The sequence below is a fragment of the Zootoca vivipara genome, chromosome 3, assembly GCF_965207765.1.
Source record: "Zootoca vivipara chromosome 3, rZooViv2.hap1.1, whole genome shotgun sequence".
In the NCBI taxonomy this organism is placed as follows: Eukaryota; Metazoa; Chordata; class Lepidosauria; order Squamata; family Lacertidae; genus Zootoca; species Zootoca vivipara.
The window spans coordinates 58,540,267-58,560,219 of record NC_142586.1 but is presented as its reverse complement, the minus strand read 5'-3'; the positions used below and the strand labels follow the sequence as shown (position 1 = coordinate 58,560,219).

At 43.3% G+C, this 19,953-nt stretch overlaps 2 protein-coding genes across 5 annotated transcripts in view; one reads left to right on the top strand and one right to left on the bottom strand.

Moving 5' to 3' along the window:
* PEX7 (peroxisomal biogenesis factor 7) overlaps positions 1-9,639 on the bottom strand; it is a 55,345-nt gene extending 45,706 nt beyond the window's left edge. The window contains exons 1-3 of the mRNA XM_060272716.2: positions 9,393-9,639; positions 7,296-7,353; positions 5,421-5,571 (exon numbers count right to left, since the gene is read on the bottom strand). Of these exons, the coding sequence (XP_060128699.2) occupies positions 5,421-5,571; positions 7,296-7,353; positions 9,393-9,543 (360 nt within the window). The 5' untranslated portion in view covers positions 9,544-9,639. The remainder of the gene's footprint in view (positions 1-5,420; positions 5,572-7,295; positions 7,354-9,392) is intronic.
* A 5,537-nt stretch (positions 9,640-15,176) lies between these two features.
* Positions 15,177-19,953, top strand: part of MAP3K5 (mitogen-activated protein kinase kinase kinase 5) — a 105,662-nt gene continuing 100,885 nt past the window's right edge. For all 4 annotated transcript variants that reach the window (XR_015949316.1, XR_004692177.3, XM_035108893.3 and 1 more), the window contains exon 1: positions 15,177-19,009. Coding sequence is in view for 2 of the 4 variants with exons in the window: in XM_035108893.3 (XP_034964784.2) it covers positions 18,550-19,009 (460 nt within the window). In the remaining 2 variants the exon portion in view is untranslated. The remainder of the gene's footprint in view (positions 19,010-19,953) is intronic.

The window sequence follows — 19,953 nt, the reverse complement described above, 5'->3', positions numbered from 1 at the left end:
GAAAGCTGAGACCTTTCCATTGTTTATTTATTATTTATTTAATAAAATTCATACACCACTTGATGGTTAAAAAGTAATCTCAAAGCAATTTACAATGTGCTCTCTAAGATGGTCCCTATGGTCCAAATGATTAGAGCCATTTCAGTGGATCACTACGACTATCTCCTAAACCTCTGCCCAGATATTATTCACCCTTTCTGGTAGCTCAGTTAGTAGAGCATGAGACTCTTAATCTCAGGGTTGTGGATTTGAGCCCTATGTTGGGCAAAAGATTCCTACATTGTAGGGGGGGGTTACACTAGATGACCCTTGTGATCCCTTCCAGCTCTACAACTCTAAGATTCTATCAGGCTATCCTCAGGCTGACACATTTTCCCCTCATCTTTCTTCCACTCCCTTTATTGTGTACGGAAGGCAATGTCCAAACCAGGAAACCCCCTAGGTTTTTGAACACTGTTATCTCTCTTTCACAATTCAAATTACCAGTGGATCCCTACAGAGATTCACTTTTCTCAAGGAGCAGCTCAAATCTCACCAACGGAGGAATACCACATCGAGACAGTTCTGATTCCAACATGCCAGAACTGCCAGCCTCGTTAGTCCACTCTGCTAAAAAAAATCTGAACGTATATCTCGACAATTGTACTTCACAAAGTATAATCTGAAGCAACTCATGAAGGATTGCAAGACCAGTTTTCTCTCATGACTAACAATAATGTAGCTATTTTGTGAGTTAACTAGGCTGCAAAACACAAATAATTTGGCAGCACAACCACTATATCGAGGTTTCCGTGATGAGCCTCTTGGGGCATTAATTCACAAAGTCCTCGCTGCTTGTGGAACACCATTCCCATAACTGTCAAATGCTAATCCTGATGCAGTATGCAAAAATAGACCTGCTGGGCCTGTGACGCCTGCTTTGCACATGCAAAAAGACTTTAAACAAGAAACATTTTACTTTTATCTGTACCAGCTGATTTTCTTTTGATAAGCCTTGTAAGCAAACTAAGAGATGCTATTAGCATGAAACTTTTTACTAGCCTAATAAATAAAAATATTGCTTAGAGACAATTATTACCCTTCAACCAGGCAAGTGACTACTTTTAAGTTTGGCTTTGATGGTAATTTGTGTGTGTGTGGTTATAAAAGATCGAACACAAGGGCAAGGTAAAAGAGACTTCTAACCAAATCTACAGCAAACCTTTTTAGAACTAAAATATCCACCTGATGAAGTTAAACAACAGATCAACAGAGCCAGACAGATCAACAGAGCCAGACAGATACCTAGAGAGAACCTGCTGCAAGACAGACCCAAAAAAGAAAATAACAGAACACCACTAGTCATCACATACAGCTCCCAAGTTAAAACAGTACAACGCATCATCAGAGATCTACAGCCTCTCCTGGACAATGACAGCTCCCTTTCTCAAGCTCTGGGAGGAAGACCTTTCATTGCCTACAGACAGCCACCCAATCTTAAACAACTCCTCACCCACAATAATACAACCACCAGACTTAACATGGACACTGGTACCAGAGCCTGCAATAAACCCAGATGCCAACTTTGCTGCCACATACACCCAGACAATACCATTACTGGCCCCAACAACATCCAACATACCATCTCAGGACTATTTAATTGCTCATCCTCTAACATTGTGTATGCCATCAAATGCCAACAGTGCCCTTCAGCTCTCTATATTGGACAAACAGGCCAAACCCTACGCCAAAGAATAAATGGACATAAATCTGACATCAGGAAACAGAAGACAGAAAAACCAGTAGGAGAACACTTCAATCTCCCAGGACATTCTATACAAGATCTCAAAGTAGCTGTCTTACTACAAAAGAATTTCAGAAATAGACTGGAAAGAGAAGTTGCTGAATTGCAACTTATCACCAAGCTCAAAACCATGGAGGGACCTGGTTTGAACAGAGATATCGGGTTCTTATCTCATTATACATGATAAGCGATCTTCAGCCATCTCCACCCTTGCTTTTTCATGCAAAACCATTTGCAGTCGTTTCCGGTCATCAACAGCTATCAGTCAGTCAATCACCCATTTCCACCACCCTTCTGAGTGATCCCCCCTCCCCCTCCCCACCCCTCCCCACCCCTTCTCTACATAAGTGCCTGGAAACTTCCATTTCACTGTATCTGAAGAAGTGTGCATGCACACGAAAGCTCATACCAAAATAAAAACTTAGTTGGTCTTTAAGGTGCTACTGAAGGAATTTTTTTATTTTACTTCTAACCAAATGTGATGCTTACAGCATTATTCTCTGAAACAAGTAGTCATATCACTCAGAGAACCTTTAAGTGCCAAGTCTGTCAATGGTAGAATGAAAAGCAACAGTCTCTCTGATAATAAAGGTCTATATTATATTTCTATTATTTATTCCCTTGATGTTGGGAGGATTAGCATTTATCCTCAACAATAACAAAAAGCTCTCAGGCTTATTTCTGAAATAAGAAATAATGAGAATATTAATAAGAAATGGATTAAGCATTAATATATTCTTCAAAAGAAATGGCAGCCAGATATCTGTATCCATATTCCAGTCTGCAATCTTGCTACATGTTTAGATGACCTGCAAGAGCCCTTCCTTTATCTCACAGTACACATTTTGCTACAAATATCTCTAATCCATGGCTGACGCCTTCAATTCTCTTCAATTCTCTTGCTTCCTGAGCAATAAACAGTCCAGAGATAAATACTACCCCCAAACTACGTTTAAAATAATGTAATATTTTAGTAAAATATTATCATTTTTAGGGCAAAGACTATGTCTTACATATTTATAGACAAGCTGCCACCAATTCTGATACGTGACACCCAAAGGTAAGGAGAGGGAGACAAATTTCATCTTGCTTTGAGTATCTGATGTGCAAGACTTAATCCTTGCTCTGAAGATAATGTATTCGTTTTATATAATGTTGATTTGTCACCCACAGCACCAATCCAGCTCTCCTGCTTGTATGCTGTGTGGCCCTGACATTCATTTTGGGGTGGGGAGAGAGACAGAAGGCTGGCTTATGCATGATCCCTAGTGCTCTGTCCTACTGGCCTTGGATCCCATCTCTGTACTGCTCATTCAAGCTCCGCTCCGCAAGGATGAGACATCGAACATCAAGTCTCTTCTTGTGCTGTATTCTACAAATATAATTTTAGCATTAAGAAGTAGTTACAAACTACTTGTAACTACTTCTTAATGCTAAGAACTGAGAGCCTGTGCCACCATTTTAAAAACTAACACCCAAGGGGCATCCAATCTTTGCCAAGGCCTCTGTCTCAGTTGCCTCAAATGGTGCCCCAGTTCCCTTACTGATGGAAACTTGCTGGTGAAATACTCTGCTTGTGCTAGAAGGTGAAGCCCAAGATGATGCCAGCAAGCCCATCTCACTGCAACATGCTGGCTCAAACACCAGAGCAAATGGAGTGATTGTGTGTCTCCTCTGTACTGATGTGATGACCCTGGAGTCAAATACTATGGGTCACTTTCACTTCACAGAGTGGGGAATTTGCATCGGACAGTAAAAAGCAAGTAGTTTCTGGAGCAATCACCTTTCCTTTTTCAATAAACAATACACCTTCAAAGTTTCAAGGGTAGGCCCAGAGACTAGATTTGGCTCAAACTTTTAGTCTTCATATTCGTCTCAAATTGTCTCCAGAAATCACCAGTTTCAGATACTTATAAGTGGAGAAGACAAGTCCTATATCATAGGAATAGCTTAAAAACAAGTCTTCCCAAAACAGTGAATTTCTTTCTAGCGTCTGATACTTAGGAGGAAGTTTATTCTTTTTCACTGGGCAAATAAATTATACGATCAATACAATCCTCAGCAGATATGAACCACAGCAAAATTAGCTATAATTCTTGAAGGATTTTTCAGATATTAGAAGGCTAGCAGACCATTATGAGTCAGCACGCTTCCGTGAAACCCGTATAGCTGCAATGTCTGCAAAAAAGAGAAGTTAGGCATCTTTATGAGAGCCAATAAGTAATAACTCATTTCAGAAGGCAGAAGTTCATATGATATAGAATACAAGATAATGATTTCTGTAGCCCAGGAAAAAAATCTTTTGAGTTCAGTTTATAGAATGTGAAAACTTTTGTGTTTGCTATTAATGCTAAGGATGATGAAATGATTGTGGCTTTTCTCCCCAGTGGATCAGAAGAACTATATGCTATGCACTGCTCTGCTTAAATAGACGGTAACATTTACATGAACAGGTTAACGCAATATGTGTGGCAACTCTGAAAAAAATTAATAAAATATAACTTTAGGTAAAGGGGCCCCTGACCATCAGGTCCAGTCGTGTCCGACTCTGGGGTTGCAGCACTCATCTCGCTCTATAGGCTGAGGGAGCCGGCGTTTGTCTGCAGACAGCTTCCAAGTCATGTGGCCAGCATGACAAAGCTGCTCCTGGCGAACCAAAGCAGCGCACGGAAACGCCGTTTACCTTCCCGCCAGAGCGGTCCCTATTTATCTACTTGCACTTTGATGTGCTTTCGAACTGCTAGGTGGGCAGGAGCTGGGACCGAGCAACGGGAGCTCACCCCGTTGCAGGGATTTGAACCGCTGACCTTCTGATCAGCAAGCCCTAGACTCTGTGGTTTAACCCACAGCGCCACCTGGGTCCTAACTTTAGGATAGATCACTACAATCTCTAGAGGATGTACTTTAATTTTCCTAATTTTTAGTAAGGAATTATAACTCATCTGCAGAACTTCTCTTAAAATTTTTAATATGATTTTCCAGTGTTCAAAAATAAGTTAACATTTTTAAATGTACTCTTTAAATTTTAAGATGATCTTCCTTTGTTCAAGAACAGCACAAGAAAGTGGAGCAAGACCAATGGCAAGAAACCAATAGAGAGATTAGGATAATTCAGCTCAAACAGCCAATTCCAAGCCATTACCCCAAAAAAGGATGAAAAACAAAATCTAAGAGTAAAGTCAATACTGCACTTATCATTGGTTTATCAACTTTGTAGGACCCAGGTGGCGCTGTGGTTAAAACCACTGAGCCTAGGGCTTGCTGATCAGAAGGTTGGCGGTTCGAATCCCTGCGACGGGGTGAGCTCCCGTTCCTCGGTCCCAGCTCCTGCCAACCTAGCAGTTCAAAAGCACGTCAAAATGCAAGTAGATAAATAGGAACCGCTACAGCGGGAAGGTAAACGGTGTTTCCATGTGCTTGTCTGGTTTGCCAGAAGCGGCTTTGTCATGCTGGCCACATGACCTGGAAGCTATACACCGGCTCCCTCGGCCAATAATGCGAGATGAGCGCGCAACCCCAGAGTCGGTCACGACTGGACCTAATGGTCAGGGGTCCCTTTACCTTTAGGTATTTAGTAGGCCTAAGTGTTTAGGTCCCTATTTGTGAATGAAAAGAAATGCAAAAACATGTATTATACCTCTTGACTGTGCTCTTTATAGACTTGAAGTGGACCTGTGGGCTTTTCAGTGTCCCAGATTTGTAATGAGCCATCTCCACTGGATGTGATAAGCACATGCTCATTGTTCTCACTCCATGTCACATCAAACAGGCCATCGTTCCAGTCAAAACTAAAGAAATAGCAACCAACACATTAGTTCATGAGAAATGGTACATAACTTAAATAAATTCATATGCTAAGATAGCAGATTTAAGTCTCTCTCTCTTTTATTTTTTTTTACTTCTCAGGAGTCAGTATAGTTCCATAGAAAGAGTGATAGTTTTGGACTGGGGAACAACCAGGAGTCAAATCTTGGATGAGCCATGAAGCTTCACTGAGCACTCTAGCAGGCATCCCCAAACTTCGGCCCTCCAGATGTTTTGGACTACAATTCCCATCATCCCTGACCACTGGTCCTGTTAGCTAGGGATCATGAGAGTTGTAGGCCAAAACATCTGGAGGGCCACAGTTTGGGGGTGCCTGCTAGCCAAACACATTCTGTCTTAGCCTAAGTTACCTCGTAGAGATTGTGTAAGGATAAGATGGGAACCGCTAATGCTACTTTGAACTCCTTAGGAGGAGGGCAGGATTTTAAAAAAATGATAAATAACTTGTCTGATTCACAAAGTTAGCCTTCCCTAGCTTGGTGCCTCTCCTGTGTTTTGAATTGGAATGATGGGAGTTGGTGTGCAACAACATCGGAGAGCCAGCAGGTTCCTCACCACTGCTTTGCTCTCCTGCATCTCCATAAGGGGCAGCACAACTTGTGTGTGCCCTCCAACTCCTGCGCTGGCTGTAAAACCTATAGGCTGACGTCTTGGTCAGGAATCTCAAGAGTGTTGTTGCCCACCTCCTCAGTTGCTTCCCCTGGCCTTGTATTCAAGGCCCTAAAACTTTATGTAAGGGTTGGGTTGGGGTCTGGTAGGCCTCAGTCTGCCAAATGGTAGGCCTCAGCCACTTACCCATTATTGGTTTTTAAATCCCTTCTCAGCTTAAAGGGTTTATGTTCTAAACGGCATTCAAGTAGCACTGTTGCTAAAATGCCATGGTCTCAGTCAAGAGACATAGTCACACACAAAGTACTGGACACAACTTAGGCACCAAGACTGCATATGGAAGCACTCATTGGCACCTAAATGGGTGTATACAGGTATCCCCATCCACATAGTGTACTAAAGAATCACATTCTCTTCTGAATGCAAATCACATTTTGCAGAAGCACACCTGCAAGAATCCATAAAGAACTGTCATGCTTGCCATTGTGTTTCTCACCACATTCTGATGAGTGTGACAAGCCCCAGACTTCTTCCTGTACTTGAATCTAGTGAGGAAAAAGGGTATCATATCCCTTCAGCTGGACTACGCTGGAGACCCTCTCAGCATCCCTGAAGTAGAAAGTCTCCCTTTTCACTTAAGTTTAAAGTGCAGAGGTGGTGAGGGGAACAGGGCATTACCTTGTGGCTCACCAAGACACTCCAAAGTTTGTGCACTTCTATATATTTGGATCTGCGAATTAGCCTACGGTACTTTGCCCTTGAAGGATCAGAGCACATGAATGATTCCTTGCTACAGCCTAGCTAAAGTACCGGTAGTTAAAGATTATCCCTCAAGAATAATCAGAAATTAATTTTGGAAATATATCCCAGGCAGCCAAGGATCCCATTTTTGTTCCATTAAATCCAAGTTTTGGCTTGGATTCGGAAGCAAAATGAAGCTTCTAAAATAACATTGAAGTCCAAAAGTTGATCACAACTTCCTTTATTTGACTGCTCCGATTTTGATGGTTAGAGACAATTCCAATACATCAAGGTTATATGATTATATTTTTATTAGTAAGTTATAGAACGATAGTACCTTCTGAAGAGATGAACTCCAGCTTCATTTTGTTCTAATACTACCAGAGTTCCACAACCTGAAAAAGAAAAGAAAAATATTACCCTTTGAAAATAAGGAAATATCTTATAGTAGAATATAGTATTTATTTTATGTCTTTAATTTATAGCCATTAATCCACCACAGAACCCAGTGTGGCAAAATTGTGGTTCCCTGGAAATATCAGGAACAGACTAGCTTCAATCTGGTTTAATGTAGCAAACAGTGCTCTTATCTATCTTTAGACTATACTTTTAGGATAATTAGATTAGAGTGAAGTACTTGAATTATTAGGATGATAGTTTTCTATACAATGCCAGGCTATTTATCTATCTAACACTGCACTGACCATTCAGGCTGGCAGCAGTTCAAAAAAACAGAGTCCAAATGCCATAGTAGGTAGGAACCAACTGCTAGAAATGTGTGATGGGGGAAATGCAAAGTTAGACACTGAAGCAGAAGGGTGGGGAAATCAACAGAAAAATGTTTGTAAACTACTACTCTTGCAACCTTAGTAAAGAAACAATAGCCACAGAAAGTGGTGGGAGTTCAACTCCATTGACTTCATTAAGTTGTATAAATATGCACTTAATTGTTGTCAATTACAGAATATTTACCTGTTAAGTAAGCACCACTTAATACAGCAAACCTTACATATTTTACGTAAACATATTGTGTAGAATTCTGCTGTTTTATATATTAAGTCATGCAAGCACATAATTCACCAGGACATTCTCTTGCACAAATCCCATGAAATTAATGCTACTGGTGCAAGACCAGAACCATGTTTTTCATTGGTATGGGATTGGTAAGAAGTGACAGGACACTCAACAGTAGTCTTAGAGATAAATACAAAGCATTTTAAAACCTCAGCTGAACATGACTAGATATCTTAAGCAAGCTTGAATGTCAGGTCCAATGCCACCAAATGGTGATTTAAGAAGTCTGACTTACAGGAGTTGCTTTCAGGAAAGCATGCATAGGAATGCAAAATAATTCTATAAAATACCTGGTGTTCAAGTTGTTTTTTTCACTTACACAATCAAACCTATCTAAAGTGTTACAGTTTGGAATCAACCATTTTCTAAAACAAAGAAGATGGTAGCATAGACAGTACATGAAGTTGTCCTTTAGCGCCTATAAAAGTTGATATGCCTGTATATAACAGTCGCTGGGGAGCACAAGTGGGAAATGTCCTGCTTATGGGTTTTCCATGGGCATATTGTTGGCCACTGGGTCTTGGGTCTGATCCAGCAGGACTGTTCTTAGGCCCTTATGTTTAAACACTGTTAAGGTTGGTCTTTATGCCTAAGTATCAGCCACAAGTACCTCAAAAGCACATCCTATGTCAGATCATCAGCAGAGACAACCATGGAAACAATTGGGATTAGGTATGTGTGTTTTCGTAAACAGTTTTGACACTGCACATATGGGGAGAGCTATTTTAACGCTCTTTCCTCCAGCTCAGAATCTTACAAGAAATCCTACGTCACACTTCTTCCGTTCGGATGCCTTTGAAACATAGTTTTTTCCAGTGCTTTTTTCTGGGGGTACGCATACCCCTAAACATTTGTGAATCTTTGTACTTTTCTCCATTTAATGTATTTATTTTTCCAGATTTGAACTATAAAATGGTGGTTTTCTTGAGTAGAAATGAGAATACCCCTAAACATTTTTAAAGAAAAAAAGCACTGCCTTTTTCTACTATGCACTGTGGGAACCTTCGAAGCGCGAGCCCGACCACAAGCGTGCCCCAATGAGCGCATACTCATCTAAAGGCTGCAGCCCTCAAGCCTATGCGGCAGCAACTAGCGAGCCCCAACATCTGTGGGGCTTTGCTGTCAAGTCAACAAGGCTGGGATCACGCTTGCTTGGATGGAAGGTAATCCTAAATAAGCGAGGCGAACATGCAAACGGGCTGCCATTCCGATTTCTTTTTAGATTACTCTTTTTAAAAGAATTGCATGCCCGGCAAACCACATCCTTCAACCAACGTCGATGGGCAGGAAGAACCGGGCAGCCTGCAAAACACACGGCTTTGCCCCTCTCGACGCATGCGCGCTCTGCTTGCCACTTCACCTGCAATCCCGAAGTACTGCGAGGCAGCACAGGCCAAGCGCCCGGGCAGGTAAGGCGAGAACTCGACCGCGTAGCCGTGGCGGCCGGGCAGACGGAAGGCCTGCGCCCTCGGGGGCTTCGCTGGCGCGCCACCACCACCACTGCGGCTCATAGCCTCAACCGCGTCGCTCGAGCTATTCCGGGCCGGCTGTGGGAGAGGCGCTGCCGCCTCTCCTTCTCTGTGGGGAGGTCCCGCTCCCGTCACCGTAGCCCCACCCAGCTCCGGCCGCCGGAACTGTGGGCAGAAATCGCTTCCGCCGCCATCATTGGTTTGGGCAAAGAGCGCCGCCTCTCCAGTTCTGGGGCGGGGCGGTAATGGGGAAGCGCCCTAGTAGCCTGCTCGGTGTTTATTCAAGGAAGCTTCCGGTTCCTAGTCGCAGCTCGAGGGACGTTTCGCCACACGTGCGGGGAAGAAACGTGAAACACAATAGCGAGCAGAGTTGGGCGCGCTTCATTTCCTTGCCGTTAATCGTGTTCTCTAACCCAATGCAAAGGAGTGGCCCAATACATGATTGAGGCACCTGAGGCGAGCCACAAAATGGCGACCTCCCCCTCCTCACCAGGGATGAAGGGGTGCCTGAAGATCTACATCAGGCAACAAGGAGGGGGGCTAAAGACTAACATCTGGATCTGCCGCCCTTGTGGATTCTGCTGCCGGAGGCAGTTGCCTCACCTTGCCTCATGGAGGGGCTGGCTCTGCCCCATATAGAATCATAGAGTTGGAAGAGACCACAAGGGCCATCCAGTCCAACCCCCTGCCAAGCAGGAAGCACCATCAAAGCATTCTTGACATATGGCTGTCAAGCCTCTGCTTAAAGACCTCCAAAGAAGGAGACTCCACCACACTCCTTGGTAGGAGTGTAAAGGCAGACTACACAAGGGTTAACAAAATGAGGGGTGGGCAGGGCTTTTGTGGCCATTAAAGACAGTAAAGGTACAGGTAGAGGTACCCCTGACCATTAGGTCCAGTTGTGGATGACTCTGGAGTTGTGCGCTCATCTCGCTCTGTAGGCCAAGGGAGCTGGCATTTGTCCGCAGACAGCTTCCGGGTCATATGGCCACCATGACAAAGCCACTTCTGGTGAACCAGAGCAGCGCACGGAAACGCCGTTTGCCTTCCCGCCGGCGGGCGGTATACCAGTATTTATCTACTTGTACTGTACTTTAACGTGCTTTTGAACTGCCACCGGTAGGTGGGCAGGAGCAGGGACCGAGATGCAGCAGTTGAGAAGGCTGTGTAGCTCTTGAATTTTTAAATTTATTTCAATTAAAACTGTTGATCTTCATGAGCATTGATTCCAGGGTAATTTACAAGGTTAAAAAAGCATAAAACTATGCATAGTATTGTAATTGTTTTTAGGCCTCTAAAAAGCACAGGAGCACGTGGCAGGGTGCATTTAGCAAGTTCGTTTTCCAAAGCAAAAAGGCAGGGTTAACAAAAAAAAAGTACAAGAGGAAGCCTAGCAATTAATCAGTAATGTCAAAGCACGTTTCCATAAATTTTAGAGGGGTCCTGCCATAGTCCTATAAAATATTCACTTCAGATTTTAGTGAACAGGTTTGACATGGCACGTTTAAATGGTTCCCCTTTAATCTAGAAAAACACTCTTGTTTCTGCCCTTTTCTCTTTCTCATGCAAAATGTGTAATCTGAATATTGCTTTACTTTCTGCCAGTAGAATAGCATTACGTACTAGGATGGAAAAGAGGCAGCTTTGAGTTCCCAAAATGTACGTTGTTTGAAATAACTACAAAAAAATTAACCTCTATGCACAGAATATGAGCTTTTAATGTTTCATTGACTGCTTTCTCCAGTCTGCATGGCCCAAAAAACAACAAAATATAACCAGAGTTCTGTTCCAACAAACAAGGAACCAAAAAAAAAAAAAAACTTTGTTCCCCCCAGGGGTTGGAGTTTACTACATAATTATTTCAAAGCATTTGCAATGAAAGAGATCCCCCTTCAGTTTCATTTTAAAACTGATTCTTGTTCCACATATGGAGGATTGTACGTACTGTAATTAGAAGAAGAGTGAGTTGTGTGAAGCCCTTTTCATTTGGGAGAGTGCTACCATAGGTATAAAGGTCTGTGCCACAAGTTAAGGTGGGATAGCAACATATTGACTATCTCTGATATACTTCATTTGATGCATAAAGTGCTATCCTAAATCACAGGAGAATATGCATTGTTGAGGAGATGTGTATGGGGAATTGTAAACTGTGAGGTCAGTAGGAAATGAAAAAAAGTAGGTGGTGATAATTACATTTTTAACAGTGGTGATTCATTAAAAATGTGTTGATAACATAGACATCCTGGCACAGATCTGTGATACACGGCTACCAAAAGTACCAGCTCTGTTGAAATGCCAGATTCCTTCCACCATAAGTTCTCACCTGACAGCATCCATTATATCAGGCCTGGTGTCCCCAGTGTGGCAGATTCAATGGTGCCCCTGAAAGCCACCTCCAGTGCCTGTGAAACGTTTGCACTCCTGCCCCTCTCCAGGAGTTTACCTTTTTTCTGTACGGTATTCCTTGGAATTGAGAAAGGAGCAACCTCTCAATGGAAAACTACAGAAAGCTTTGAAAGGAAGTAGGAGGAGTGTCACTGATTCCAATTTCTTATCGCTCTCTCTTTCCCCCCCCAGGTTGAGATTGGCACAAAGAAAAAAGCAGAGTTCTTTGGGCGTGTCCAGTGTGTTCAGCACTCATCCTGATTTGCTTACACAAAGCATGCTGGGAGGTTATATCATAATGAGCATTCATTCTGAATTGCTTGTGGGCGTTTTTCTATTAATCATTCATTCGTCCTACACTTTTCAGTGCATTTCCTCATCACTTTCCAAACCACAAAAAGACAATGTTCTTTTAAATTTTTTTACACTAGCACTAGAGCAGCAGAGCACTTAAATCCATTTTAATTGCGCAAACATAATTTTCCAGTATGCATAGACTCCCTTCCACAAAATACCGACAGTCTGGAGGCACCTTCTGTTTCTTTTCCTTTCCCTCACCTGCTCCCATGTGTCTTTTTGGTTTCTCCTGCCTCTTCTCTTTTCTGAGTGGTCTGTTTGTTTCTTCTTGGGCAAGGGAGATTAATTTGTTTCTCTGCCCCCTTTCTGTATGTTTTTTTTTCCTCCCCAAGCCTGTCTGCCTCCTTCCTTCCCAGCATTCAAGAAACATTCACACCACATCTTAATAAGTATATCTAGCATTGTGGGCTTGATGTCCCTGATGTCCCTTTTGTTTACAGTCAGTCTTCTCAGGAGCAAATACTTTTCAGACAGCAGCTTTGAGACTTATCTGATGCATGTTTTCTGAGAAGAAAGTTTAATTGATTGTAATACTATTATCTCAAGCTAGCACACATAGGATTGCAGCTCTGTTTGTTGTGAAATCCTATCATGTGAATAAGTTTTTGCATGATAAAAGTCCAATGACTCACTTGGTAGAGTTTTATCAGTAATCGTTCTGCAAATTATTCCATTGTTCTGTAATAACTAAAATGTTTTAAGGCACACACTTTTGCGACTCTGAACTTGGAATGATAAAAAGTGCCATGTAAAAAGCGGTGCCTAATTATTCTAGCCTGTAGCATTTCCTGCATGGATGTGTTATTGTTGGCATTATCAAAAAGCCTGAAAGTTTCAATCGGTTTCAAGCTGCGTAGGTGGCTGAAAGATAAGCAGCATAAATAATGAGATTTTGCAAAAGGGTTGCCTAACCATTAAGCAATTTTAATACAAACTACAACTTTGTTTGACTAAACATGTTAACTTGTGCATTAGATTTATCAAAAGTACCCTGTGTGCACAAGAAATTATGGAATTCTATCATTTTCCACCCATCAAAAAACAGACCATTCTTGTCATATAAAGTGCTCTGTACTGAGAATCCAGGGTGTGACCTTGCTGCTCAGAAAAGTTAGAAACTAATTTTTAAATTTGATACATGGTTCTAAAATATACTTAGGCTGAATCCTCTAATTAAAATGAAAAGTGAAGGGAGCAAATTAGACCATCCTTAAGTGTTATGAAGCTGACTCTCGAAGACAATGTTGACTCTTGTCCCAGAATTGAGAACAAGAAGTTTTGAGAAGGGCATTTCTGTTGTGTGCTTCAGGATCCCAGAACGAGAAGCCCTGGAAAAACTTAGAAATGCCTTCTAAATGTCAATAAAAGAATCCAGCCTTTCTCAGTTCAATGCTAATTGTGATACCAATTGCATTGGGAAGAGCAGTTGCAGCCACAGTTCCTAGCAAGCCTGGTAAGTCCCAAGCAAAAGTGTGAATGGAGGCTGTGCTGTGCTGGGTGCCTGAAGAGATGGGGGCATCTGCCCACCCTCCTGGCACCCTCTAGCTTAGCTGCTGGTGTGTGTTTGTGTTTCAAGAAATTTCTCTGTGTCTCTTCCGCTTGATTTTGTGGGGCATGCAGCAACAGCTGCAGAGTATGTGGAGTATGCAGAGTCTGTCTGGGTGGATTCCCTTTTGAAAAGTTGTGTCATTGAGGAAGTGGGAGGCTTTTGCAAGGCTAGAGCAGAGGAAGAGGAATTGTGCATCCTTTTAAATTGGGTGCAGTGTGATACTTGAATCACAAACAGATGAGAACTTGCTGAGGAAGATAGTAGCAGTCTTTCTTCCAGGCACTGTTCTGAAGTGCAGTTGTTTATGGTGATAATGGGGGTAAAGAGGAGTGAATGTGGGAGCAGAATAGAGAAATTCTTCCCCCATATAAAAGTTCTTTTCAGAACCAAGGATTCTAAGTTTATAATCCAGCAAAGCAGTCAATCCAGCCATATACGGTACATGATAAATACATGCAGATAAAGAAGCATTGGCTGGTGGTTTACATTATACATCGTGGGCAGGGAACCTTTTTCAATCCAACAGTGGCAATCCCATCTGGGGGCCGCTTGCAGTGCCAGAGGGAAAAGTGTGTGGAGTAAGTAATGTAAAATCTATCTCCATACAGTAGACTATATACACACTCACACACCCTTCTATCACCATCCAGGTAAGCGAAGAGTATCATCAGGGTTGACATTTTAAAAAACTTTTTTTAAAAAATATTTAATATTCTTTATTAGGGTTGACATTTTTCAGCCAGGCCAAAACACTCGAGGATGTGAAACAAGGCCTAGGAGGAGATATGGCCTGGTGAAAGTCCCAAGGGAGGCATTTGGCCCCAGGCATGAGGTGCCCTGGCCCTGTTATATATTATGGGTTAAATGTTGTGTAGGTTCTGTTATGGGTTAAAGGTTGGGCTCTGTGTCTGCTCCTAAAATATTCTAGGCTGAAAATTATTACCAGGGCCAAATTTTAAACTAATTTTAAACTGAAGGTGAAGGGCAATTATTTTCCTTTAATATATATTTAATACAAATTAAGACACAGGTAAATAATATAAAGCCAATTAATTTTAAAAGTTTGATTATGTTACTTCAAGACAGCCTTATTCCCTCCCTACATAAATACTATAGTGTTCCTGTCTGATCTAGAAAAATGGCTGTAAATCACTGGCACACATGTCATTGAAAAGTTACTGGTGGTTCTTAACATTTTAAATGTAAAATAACAACAATGTAATTTATATTGTTATGTGATGTAACAGTGTCCTAAAATAGGATCCACTCGAAAACAGTAGGTGGCAGCCAAGGACTAGACTATTCTATAAAATGTAAAAAACTTCCAGACAGAGCTATTTTAGTCTGTTTTAACAGAAACAACAGAGGGCTGTGACACTTTAAAGAGATGACAATTTTATTACAGCACATAGATAATTCATGAATGCTTATGCTTAAAGATTTGTTAGTTTTTAAGATGCTACAGGCTCTTTTTGCCTATAAATTGCAAATTCTCCTAGGAAAAACACGCTGTGGCAGCTCTTGCAGTATTTCAGGATATTCCAGATATTTTTTCATTCCATATACTGTATATTGAGTAGGTTAATTAAATTATGGACAGATGTAGATGCCACAAAAATTTAATCAGAAAACACCAATTGCCCAATTATCATATTTGAACATGTACTTCAGTCCTTGACCATTTTGGGCTACACAAAAGGTCTCCAGAACCAGAACTGAAATCCATGACATTTGGGGGGGTCACACTGTAAGGAACATTATATTTGATGAAAGCTGTGAGAAAATGGCTAAATTCTGCCCTTTTTATTCACCCTATTTATTCAATTGCATTGCAAAGAGCTTTGTCTAACTTATCTTGACGACTGTTCCCATACAGTATTTACCACTGGTTGTATTGAAATCGAGACATACTGACTTTTACCAATTCAGACAAACATTGTAACCACTGTGTAACAGTGGATCCCATATACAGTATCTATTTATATATTTTCTAATAGTGTTGGGCCAATGCAAAGATGTCTTGGGCACAAGTTGTAAACTCATTGAATGTCAAACAGACCTTTCACCTCAAATGTCACCTACATTTATAAAACAAATGAAAAGTTTCTTCCCATAGCCTTTTAACTCATACTACCTCCAGTCTGTTTGTCTCCAGTTCTGCATTTGCACTTACATCATCTGTTATGGCTATGCCAGGGGATTATTTCCCGTGAGGTATCAGCAACAGTGCTTGTTCTATTGCAAGAAAAGATTCACAAAGAAGACAGGGAAGTTATTTTTGCATGTTGGTGGGTGCATGGGATTGGTCCCTGAACTTGGTTTCAAGGAACAGGTTGGATGATGGTGTCTTTTAATGTTTCCCCTAGCAAAATGCACTTGCATACAGAAAATGAGCATGTGAAGGAAGTTAGGACAGAAAGTTTACTATTGATAAGCTTATTTGTCATATGTAACAATTTTAAAACAAACAAACAACAACAACATGCATTCTTTAGGCAGAGGGACACTGTGTTGCACATGCTGGGGTGTGTGTCAATGGGTAAAGCCTGTGTGCTATAGTTGCTAGAGTGTTGGAGTGGGAACTGGGAGACCAGGGTTCAAATCCCCACTCTGCCATGACCTACCTCAGCCTAACCTACCACACACGGTAGTTGTGAGAATTAAAGGAGCAGGGGAGAGAACCATGAATGCTACCCAAATCTCTTGGAAAAACAAGGTGTGATATAAATGCAATCAACCAATCAATAATCATAGAATAATAGAGTTGGAAGAGACCACAAGGGCCATCCAGTCCAACCCCCTGCCAAGCAGGAAACACCATCAAAGCATTCCTGACAGATGGCTGTCAAGCCTCCGCTTAAAGACCTCCAAAGAAGGAGACTGCACCACACTCCTTGGCAGCAAATTCCACTGTCGAACAGCTCTTACTGTCAGGGAGTTTTTCCTAATGTTTAGATGGAATCTTCTTTCTTGTAGCTTGAATCCATTGCTCTGTGTCCGCTTCTCTGGAGCAGCAGAAAACAACCTTTCACCCTCTTCTATATGACATCCTTTTATATATTTGAACATGGCTATCATTTCACCCCTTAACCTTCTCTTCTCCAGGCTAAACATACCCAGCTCCCTAAGCCGTTCCTCATAAGGCATTCTTTCCAGGCCTTTAACCATTTTGGTTACCCTCCTCTGGACACGTTCCAGCTTGCCAATATCCTTCTTGAACTGTGGTGCCCAGAACTGGACACAGTATTCCAGGTGAGGTCTGACCAGAGCGGAATACAGTGGTAATATTACTTCCCTTGATCACTCTGCCCTTTAATGCTTATATCCCTAAGTGTATAGGACCATAGTTCTTGGAAGTAAAACCTGGAACATATTTGTTTAAACATATTGGTGGAAACAACCCTAGGATTGCTTTGATGTGAACAGTGGTATAAAAGATTTAGAACTAAATAAATAAGAATAGGAAATTTAGTTCCCTTATCCAATCAGACCAATCTAGCTCATTATAGTCCAAAGACAGAGAGTAATTCTCCAGGGTTTCAGACAATGGCTTTCCTGAATCCTCTGTGGAGATGCTTGGGACAGGGAATATCTTCTGTCTGAAAAGCATGTGCTCTATCACTTGGCTACAACCCTTTGCCAAAGAGAACAGTTCATTGTTGCCTTCCAGCTCTAAGGAGAATAAGACACCCCCACGCCACCCCAAGATATTTGAATGGATGAAGAACAGAATAAGAATTCGTATATGTACTTAACTTCATCCAATTTCCCACCTAGTATTTCAAGAATAAGGTTCATGCCACGTGCTTTACTCCTGTAACCCATCCTGGGACCTTGGGGAGAAGGGCAGGGAAGAAGAATATGCCAACAAAAAAAAAAATGGACTGAAAATTATAAATTATACTCGGTGAGGATCTTTCAACACTAGTTGCCTGCCTCTGCATTTAAAAAGTAAATGAAAGTGGGGGCTGTAATGCGAAGCCACTTTGCTAACGGGCTCCCGTTTGCGTAAAAGCAACCTTGAGCAAAGTCGACGAGAGGAGCAGCACAGCAGAGGGCGCTTTATCGTACAGGAGCCACTTCTCGGTTCAGGCGCCGCACGATTCCTCTCGACCAAACTTTGGCACTCGTCTTATGTTTACAAGCGCAGGAATGCGCAGTTCTCTCTCTACTACAGGGCAGGGGGCGTGGCTAAAGGTAGGAGGGAGGAGCCTTTCCTGGGCAGGGTGCTGCTTTTGCACAGTAGCAATGCAACAAGTGGCTGGGTGCTTTCTTTCTTTCTTTCTTTCCCCCGGTTTTTCACGTTGGCAAAGCCCCTCGGGCGGGGTAGACGCTAAGTACCCTCGGGCGTAGAGGCGCGCTCCCGCAAACGGCGGCGGGTTTGCTGAAGAACTGCGAGAGCAAGGGCGGCTGGCGTGCAATAATACCCTTCCAAAGGCGCCCAGGGCTGCCGGGTGAGCCGATAGCCAACCTGATGAGCCGGCGGGGCTCAGAAAAGGAGTGCGCAATGGTGGCTTTGGTGGGCAACGGAGGAAACCGCGTTTCCCTCGCCGCTGCAGCTTGAAATCAAAGAAGGGCTCCTTTTCTCCCTCTTCCCCTCCCGCTCCGGTTTCCAGCTCGGCAGCAGCTCGCACAAGCCAACAGCAGAAAACAGGTCGAGGGGGAAAGGCGGCGGCGGAGGCATGGCATCTGCGTAAAGTCTCGTCCCGGGGCAAGGAGGCTGCTGGGACAGGAGGACGCGGCGCCGAGCAGCCGGCATGAGCGACACCAGCGAGGCGGGGATCATCAGCTTCTCGGTGCCCAGCCCGCCGGGCATTCTTGGCGGCGGCTGCCCGCTGCTCTACGAGGATGGGCTCGTCAGGAGAGCCCCGGCGGCAGGCGAGGGGACGGCGGCCCGGGGTTTCCTGGGCGGCCCAGGCGCGCCGCCGCCCGGCACCTTTTGGAATGAGGACAGCAGCACCGTCTGCCCCGCCAGCGACACGGCGGCCCGGGCCAAAAACAACAGCGGCGGCGGCGGCGGCGGCCCCAGCAACAGGAGCACCACGGTGTCATACGTGATCAACGAGGCGAGTCCGGGGCTTCTGCAGGCGGCGGAGAGTGGGGCCCTGCAGAGCCTGCGGGAAGCGTGCGAGGCGGTGGGCGCCGACCTACAGACGCTGCACTTCGGCAAGCTGGACTTCGGCGAGACGGCGGTGCTCGACCGCTTCTACAACGCGGGTGAGTCGGCAGGCGAGCTCCTTCCGGCGAGCGGAAGGCAAAACCCGCCGCGCCTGCAGCCGAAAGCGCGCTTACCTGAGGAGAGGCTTCCTCACGCGTATGCAGGTGGTGGGGCAAGCGAGGGGCCTCAGGCTTCATTTACCTCTTCTCAATACCTACGTAGTGTGAAGTGAGGAATACGCATTATGTATGTGTTTTCTTACATTTCTCTGCCGCCTTTCTTCTGTTATGGAACCAGAGGCGGCATAAGTGCAGTTCCCAGGCACTTCCCATACCTGCTGAGCCTCATCCAGGTGGTGGCCTTGTTGGCAGTTATTTATTCAGGATCATTCACATGGCACATGGGGTAAGGTCTTGAGGTCATCTAAACAAGTGGCCCTTAAATGCTGTTTGGCAATTATTTGCCTGAAATTCAAACGTAACCCATCACATTTTTGTTTTTCCTGGGTTTGCTTGCAAGCAGAAGGACCCAGGTTCAGTCCGTGAAAGCGCCAAGTAAAGAGCTAGGCTAGATGGACCAATAGTGTGACTCAGTATAAGGCAACTTCCTAAAGATAAAATGAGGGGAGGTTTCACACACGCTATATAATAGCAAATCCAGGTTTGCCTCCTCCTGTTTACGCTTGGTAAAGAGCTGCAGCCAATCACAGCTCCTTGATGAGTGCAGATGTATAAGTTGCCTAACTAGATAAAAGATGTTAGATATAAACCTCCAAAAACTTAATGTGTGAAGATCTTTCCACAATTCACTATGAATCTCTTGTGTGTTTCTTCTCTCATCCCAATAATTCATAATGTTTTCTTTTGATGTCTTTATGGCTAAATTTGACCAGTCATTTTTTCGGCCGATATAATTGATCATACTTCGTTACACCATGTTTCTGTCAGTAGATCTTTCGAATTCTTCCAGTATTTTGCAGCTAATAAATGCCCTACTATAAACA